At 59.9% G+C, this 7,239-nt stretch overlaps 1 protein-coding gene across 18 annotated transcripts in view; it reads right to left on the bottom strand.

Moving 5' to 3' along the window:
- Positions 1-15: 15 nt before the first annotated feature.
- TMEM94 (transmembrane protein 94) overlaps positions 16-7,239 on the bottom strand; it is a 48,445-nt gene continuing 41,221 nt past the window's right edge. For 9 of the 18 annotated variants that reach the window (XM_033182154.1, XM_033182156.1, XM_033182158.1 and 6 more), the window contains 16 exons: positions 7,018-7,191; positions 6,521-6,623; positions 6,198-6,415; positions 5,275-5,456; positions 5,048-5,186; positions 4,674-4,789; positions 4,421-4,520; positions 3,991-4,099; positions 3,595-3,784; positions 3,270-3,347; positions 2,882-2,967; positions 2,229-2,310; positions 1,763-1,911; positions 1,364-1,642; positions 1,003-1,173; positions 19-823 (listed from right to left, as the gene is read on the bottom strand). In XM_033182154.1, coding sequence (XP_033038045.1) covers positions 751-823; positions 1,003-1,173; positions 1,364-1,642; positions 1,763-1,911; positions 2,229-2,310; positions 2,882-2,967; positions 3,270-3,347; positions 3,595-3,784; positions 3,991-4,099; positions 4,421-4,520; positions 4,674-4,789; positions 5,048-5,186; positions 5,275-5,456; positions 6,198-6,415; positions 6,521-6,623; positions 7,018-7,191 — 2,249 coding nt within the window. In that variant the 3' untranslated portion in view covers positions 19-750. Of the gene's footprint in view, positions 824-1,002; positions 1,174-1,363; positions 1,643-1,762; positions 1,912-2,228; positions 2,311-2,881; positions 2,968-3,269; positions 3,448-3,594; positions 3,785-3,990; positions 4,100-4,420; positions 4,521-4,673; positions 4,790-5,047; positions 5,187-5,274; positions 5,457-6,197; positions 6,416-6,520; positions 6,624-7,017; positions 7,192-7,239 lie in introns of those variants that run through there. The other 9 variants (XM_033182164.1, XM_033182165.1, XM_033182171.1 and 6 more) reach the window with 5 other exon arrangements.

The following is a 7,239-nucleotide window of genomic DNA, read 5'->3' as shown; positions in this document are numbered from 1 at the left end:
CAGACCAGCCACAGGTGATTCTTAGCAATTGACACATTTTAATACAAACCAGTCTACATTCATTCCTAAAAGGCTCATTTCCAGTAAAAAATATACACCAGTAGAAACTTCTCCCAGAACTGGGGCAGAGGCTGAGGAGACCTGGGCCAGATTCCCCGAGACTGACAGACAGCCAGCTTGAGCCAGGCACAGGAAGAGGCTCCAGGGCGAAGCGGGGCCCTGCTCCATCTTCAGGTTCAGGCGGGAGACTCCCCCGCAGAGGGAGGGAGGGGAGGCACTCGGGGCCGCATCCAGGCAAGCACCACCACCCTGCCCTCCACGGCAGCCTTGGGAGTTGGACATGCTGGCCAAGGCTGCTGCTGTTGCTTCTCCAAAGAAGGTTCGCTTCAAGGCCATGTCCAGGGACCCACAAGCAGAGGCACTGGGGGGCAAGGGATCCCCAAGGGGGCAGCCCACAGGCGAGGGGGTTGAGGGCCCCTCTAGGGAGCGCCTGAGGTCATACATTCAAGAGTGTCCCTGGTGAGGCCCAGAGAAGAGCCAGGACTGGCCAAGGGCCCAGGCCGTCAGCTCCTCCACAGTGAGCCCCAGGACCCAGGAAGACAGCGGGGTCTGACACGGGGAGCTGGGCTTCCAGTGCCACGGGTGCAGGAGCAAACCCGGAAACATTCATGATACCAACTCCCCTGTTCAGAAATGGGTCTGGCTTTAGCCCCAGGGATGGGGACAAGTACGGCGGCCACAGCCAGTGGCTCAGAAGGGAGAGTTCATGCCCAGCTTAGTTTCAAACTGCAGCTTCTGTCGCTTCTGGTAGCGGACTCGGACCCTGAGGGGGCAGGAGATGAAGGTACAGGTTGGCAGCGATCCTTAGACCGGGGGCCAGGGCAGGACAACAGAGGAGAAGGGAGGGATGAGCAGCGGAAAGGTGGGGGAGTGTCGCCAAGGGAGTGACTGGTTTAGGGAACATGCCTGAACCCAGAGGGAGGCGCCCTGCTGACAGCTCACCGAATCTCATGTAGCTTCACGATCTCATTGGTCACCACCACAAGGACCAGGGACAGGCAGCCCAGGAGCCATGTCAGCAAGGGCACGTCCTCCAGGCCAACGTGGACATGGCTGTCCCTGTGTGTCCACAGCTGCAGGTCCACGGCCGTCTGGACCACCTGACCCAGCAGCCTGCGGGAGGCGGCGGCCCCGTGTGAGCCCTGACACTGCCTGCTTCCTTCCCTGCTCTCCCCGGTACAGCAGTTAGCTCAGGCAGGGCACAGTTAACCCTCTGGCCCCGGGCCCGCCCTCCAATCCTAGCCCTGCAGAAGCCCCTCTCCTCCCCAGCCCGCACTCTGCCCTCCATCCTAGCGATACTCACACCACAGGCACTGTCACGGCCCACCAGAGGTTGGTCAAGGGGCTCTTTCTCCACAGGGGCTTGGTGCGATGCACATGGGTGATGGAAATGAAGACTGGGGAAAGTGGGGCGATGTGGGGGTCAGAATTCCACAGTGGGGCTCCTCTCCCACCATCATCTGCGCCCTCCCAGGGAGCCCTCTCACCAGTATGCAGAACAATCAGGGCGGCCGTGAGCTTCTGAGCCGACAGCAGTCCGTTGGCAAAGTCCTCAAACCAGGCTGGAGCCATGGCGTCGTTGCTGCCAAAGTGAGGCATGGGCTCAGCCCCTCTGGGGCCGCAGGGAGGTAGGCTGGGCTGGGGAGGGAGGAAGCCTTGAGGCGAGGCAGGCGGTGGGTGGATCTCTGGGGCTGGGACCCACCTGGGCAGCATGATGGAGGAGCAGTTGGTGAGGTTGCCGGCCCGGGAGCTGTCACAGAAGCTCTGCAGTGTGAAGCCAAAGCAGATGAGGCACGAGCTGATGGTGAGGCTGAACTTGAGCAGGAAGCAGAGCAGGAAGTAGTGCTGGGTCTGCCGGGGAACAAGGCCAGTCACTCCTGGGGCGCACAGCCCCTCTGCCGGCTGCTCCTAGCTCTTCCACGTACTCAACAGGCTCTTAGTAAATGGTCAGGCCTAGGGTATAGGGAGCTCACACCCCAGCAGGGGTCTTGCCCAGCTCTGTGCCGCCACCTCCTCTTTGATCTGGGGAAAGACTAGGAACCAAGTGCCAGCTTCCCAGTTCTGCTGAAGTCTCCCATCCAGAGCCTTCCAGATTAGCCCCTCTCTCCTCCCCCAACCCTGTCCCCTCCATGCTCACTTGCAAGGCTCACAGGGTCTGCTTCGCTTACCTTCTTGGGAATGGACTGGAGGTTTTTCCCTGTTGCCATAGACATGATGGAGCTATGGGGGGGCTTCCCCAGCAGAGAGATGCTGAAAAGCAGGGATCACATAGAGGGATGGTGACAATGACCCTCTGTCCCTCAATTCTCACAGAGGGAGCCTCTAGGGAGTCTTGCGTGTGAGGTCGAGTCTGGCGAGGGGATGGAGTAAAACAAAGGCTGGGCGCAGTGGCTCACACCTGTAATCCCAGCACTTTGGGAGGCCAAGACGGGCAGATCATTTGAGGTCAGGAGTTCAAAACCAGCCTGGCCAACATGGCAAAACCCCAACTCTACTAAAAATACAAAAATTAACCGGGCGTGGTAGTGGGCACCTATAATCCCAGCTACTCAGGAGGCTGAGGCAGAAGAATCACTTGAGCCTGGGAGACGGAGGTTGCAATGAGCAGAGATTGTACCATTGCACTCCAGCCTGGGTGACAGAGTGAGACTCCATCTCAAAAAAAAAAAAAAAAAGACAAAGGGGGTTCCCTCCATGCCTCCTGTACCAGAGGAGGTGAGCCCTGAGCAGTTCCAGAACCTTGGGCTCCTAGGGCTGCACAGTGACATCCAGACACCTCCAGCTTGGGCTTGGGGGGTGGGGAAGCTGCATGGCATCTCACCTGAGCAGAGGGTAGCAAAAGCAGGACAGCCACAGGATGTCAGTGGTACTCAGGAGTGGCGGCAGCTGGACCAGGCAAGAAAGGAACTAAACCAGGAAAGAAGCCAAGAGCCACAGTTCGATTCAGGCAAATAATAAGGGCATAGGAGCCCCCGAGCTCCCTTGCCCCAGGCCCAGATAGATGCTCACATCCTGCCAGAGGGAAGTGGGGCCGGAGGGAATACTGTTCTGCCAGTGAGTGTCATCTCCAAAAGCCTAGGGGCTTCACAGGGCTCTGGGGGCCCCTTGACTGTACTGCTACCCCCAGCCTCCCTCCTCAGATGTTCTGCTGGCCCCTGAGTGAAGGGACGAGTGGCACGGGGGTGATGCCTGTGCGGGCCCCACCTCACCTGGATGACCACGAGAGTCAGCTGACACTGCAGCAGGAAGAGGAAGCACTTACGGATGCCATAGGTGGCGTGCCGAGCCTAGGGACCAAGAGGGACAGATTATGGCTGGGTCTGCCTGTCCTCTCCCAGGCCCAACAGGTGACACACTTCAGCCAAGAGCCAGACTCCCAGGATGCTTCTATAAGGGGAGCAGAGGCGAATGTTACTGCCTGGGAGAGCCCACTCGGAGGGCTGGGGCATAAGGTCCCCCAGATAGGTCCTGTGCTGTTACTCCCACCCCGGGCGGGTCCTGCGTCTCTCCTCCTTTGCCTGCCAAAGCACCCACCTGTTCGATAAGCCGGATGATGCTGATGGTCTCCTCCTGGCGAAAGTTCAGGGAGCAGGGCAGGCTGTTGAGCTGCCCTGACAGCTGCAGGGGAGAAAGGCCATCCGAGGCCTGGGCCATGCTGGTGCTGGTGGCGTAGCCAAAGGTCTCCCAGGAGCAACGGGACGGGTACAGGGGATCCAGGGCAATGCTTCTCAGGGTGGGAGACACATACCCTTCAGCTGCATCTCCCACAGGACTGGGCACCCCACCCTCTTCTCCCACCGTGCCCAAGTGCATTGGTCCCAGCCAGGGGAAGTCGGCCATGGTACACACCCCCAGCCCCATACAGGCCCATCTGACCCTCTGGTGTGGGAGGTAGAGGCTGGCCCGCAGGCTCCAGGGTCCCGCCCTGACCTGATGTCACTCTGGAGGAAGAGGCAGCTGTTCCGCAGGTTGGCAGAGCTGCCCAGGCAGCAGGTCACCTCCCCGTACTCTTGCATGATCTTTATCATCTCACACATGGCTGAGGACAGCATATGAGGGCACAAGAGTCAGGCAGGCAGAGCGCCATGTGGGCGCTGGGCAGAGACCCATGGGACAGGGCGGCAGGAGGCGATGGGAGGTAGGCTCCTCTTTGAAACAGCCCCGCCCCAGCCGCGGGATCATGTGAACACTGGCACTTCTGACTCCAACCCACAAGATTCCCCAGCTGACCCCAGCCCAGGTTTCTTCACTCCCTGCATGGAAAACCTACATCCCTCCAGAGCCCACAGGGTGCCTGGGCCCAGGCAGAGTGCAGCCACAGGGACCAGGCTGCCCAAGTACCCGTGGCCACAGCACTCACTCTCCGGGGTGCAGTCGGTGAAGAGGGGCACGAGCAGGGGCACGTTGTCAATGTTCTGCAGGTGGGGCCGCACTTGGTGGATACCCCGGGGCAGCTTAGCCTGGAGAAAGCAGAGATGCCAGTGGCTTCAGGATGGGGATCAGCATCCCTCCATCCCTCCCCTTCATGTACCTGCCCACTACCTCTCTACCTCTCCCCTGGACCAGCTATGGGACCACTACAGGAACATGTGAGACAGATCCTGCCATCGTACCCGGTTGGAGTCCTCCAGGAAGCTGGGGATGTCGCTGTCCGTAGGCTGGAAGCTGATGAGGTCCGAGTGGCCCTCCTCCTCCATGAGGAGGAGCCCTTCTGCATCGTCTCGGGACACTGTGGGGACAAAAGCCTCTCCCTCACCTTGGGGCCAGCCTTCTGGGGCCCTGTCCTTGCCCTGCAGATGGCAGAGAATTTCCTGCCTCTGTGTCCACTCCTTCCTGCTGACTACTGTTTCCCACAGGGACATCACAGCCATTTCCCAAGGGAATATATTTATCTGGAGGGCTCTTGGGAGGCTCTTCCTGGCTGTGGCTCTGAGGAGGGGAATCCTCCCACCGCCACCCCGTCCCCACCCCACGGCTTTGCCCTTACCCTGATTCAGGTCATCGTGTAGGGAGCCTGCGTGGCTCGGGCTGGAGGGGGGGATCTCGGAGCCAGGTATGTCACCATTGGGCGTGAGGGAGATGTGGCAGTTCCAGCCCGTCTCCAGGCCCATTTTTTCTGCAAACACCTGTGAAAGGCAGACAGCCGTGAACATGTGGGTCCAAAAGCCCATGGGAGACAGAGTTAGTGGTGGCAGAGGGGATGGCTCTCCCCACCTTGCTTTTGAGCTCATCCTCCAAAGAGAAGTAGACGAAGCGGATGCAGGCGTTGACGAGCCCGTCGATGAGGCGTACGATGTCCAGCCGGGCCTGGTACTGGGAGGACACCATGCCCATGAAGATCTGGCCGCTCAGGGCCTGCATGCAGTCTTCCTTCTCCAGCACCTCCCCGATCCCTTCTTCAGGCAGGACACACAGGACACAGCCCGATCAGGACACCCAGGAACCAGCCCAGGGCCACACACACAGATGCCACACCCAAATCAAGGAGCACACAGGCCCCAGGGGACCACACACAGCCACAGATGCACACAGCCAAGACACACGAAGGAGCCGACAGACACAGGAGAAAAGACAATGAAAGGTATGCATCAGTCAGGTGGCTGAATCCGAGCTGGGAGCCATGACAGGGCATGGCTTCAGCTTCTGCCCAGCCCTGCTCCAGGGCTGGGGGACCGGCCCCACCCTCAGCAATGGCTTCAATTCACGGTCTCTTGGGTTGAAAAAACCCGGGAAGTGTGTGTGTCTGGTGGGAATGGGGTGGTGTGGTGGAGCTTCTGGGCCCCTCTGCACTGGCGGGGTGAGAGACCTGGTCTCCTGTCTGATTCTGCCAAGCCTAATGCTCTATGAATGCTGCTTGGTAACTTCCCAGGAAAGCACTCTGATACATGTTACCCACTTGAGCATCACAACCAACCAGTGAGGCAGGCCAAGTGAGCACCCGCTGATAAGGGAGGAAACTAAGGGACTCCCCATGTCACTGGATAGAGTGCCACACTGGCACCCCAGCCTGGGGCTGCGGCCACTGCACCCTTTGCTGTGGGGGGTGCCAGCGCCCTACAGAAGCCCTCCCTGCTCCTGGGCTTCTGCAGCCCAAGGGAGCCCCAGCACCAGCCCCGCTGGACAGACGCACGAGGTACCGTCAGAGCTCCAGCTGCTGCGGCGGGCGTTCTGCTTGATGGGGATGGTGCTGGGCAGCTCGCACATGGTGAAGATGCTGCTTTGGCCAGGCACCTGTACCAGCTCGATGCACTTGCCATTGAGCTGAGAGGACAGGGCGCAGTTCATGGGCTTGTAGGCGAAGGCAGAGCAATACCCAGACAGGCAGGCTCGCTGGTAGAAGTCCAGCACTTTCTTTCTGCCGGGGAAGCAGGTGGAGGTGAGGTGAGCGGTCCTGCCTGTGAAGGGCAGGTGCCCTGGCAGAGTGTCTGCTCTTGCTGCTGGCACATGCTTCCTCACCCACCTGTCAGATCCCGAGAGAGGGTAGATGTCAGCTCCGTCCCAGAAGTCTGTGCAGGCTTCTAAGACCACATCAGCGGTGCCATGGGACAGCATCTGCTCTGTGCCTGGGGGGACAGAGTTCAAAGCCTGAGTGTCACTAACTAGCCCCCAGCCCTCACTCTGACCTGACAGACAACACACTGCTGTCCTGGAGAAGGACGCTGAGGACCCCTGCCAGAGGAGGAGACTCCCTGGGACTCATGATCAACAAGGGTCTGCAATGCCACTGGGCTTGGAATGCAGACACCATATTCCCATCCTTTGGACAATCCCGGCCTCTGGAGTCAACACCATCCCAGCCCTGGTCCCCAGGTCCAGCCCCTGCCACAGTGGAGCACTTGGAATCAGTCTACTTTTCATCTGCCCAGGCCTCCCTAGCAATGGGTGGAGCTGGGTAGAGCCCCCCTGCCAAGCTCTGGAAGGTCTGGCCTGATGCTGGCCGAGGTAGCCAGGGCTCACTGGTGGTGGTGTCTTTAATGAAGAGGCTGATCATGTGGCTGAGGGGAGGCCGCCGCTTGGTGACACAGGAGAGCCGCCCCAGTGATGTCTCCTTCATTGTCTCGGCACTGGGGAGGCGGTACAGCGCCAGGTGGTTCTCCTGCTTGAAGAGCTCCTTGGCCCCAGGAGTGAAGCCTGCGGGGCAGGGAACAGGAACTTAGGGCCATGCCATGCCAGGTCCAT

The sequence above is a fragment of the Trachypithecus francoisi genome, unplaced genomic scaffold, assembly GCF_009764315.1.
Source record: "Trachypithecus francoisi isolate TF-2019V2 unplaced genomic scaffold, Tfra_2.0 Lachesis_group20, whole genome shotgun sequence".
NCBI classification, from domain to species: Eukaryota; Metazoa; Chordata; class Mammalia; order Primates; family Cercopithecidae; genus Trachypithecus; species Trachypithecus francoisi.
This window is presented reverse-complemented; position numbering and strand designations above follow the sequence as displayed.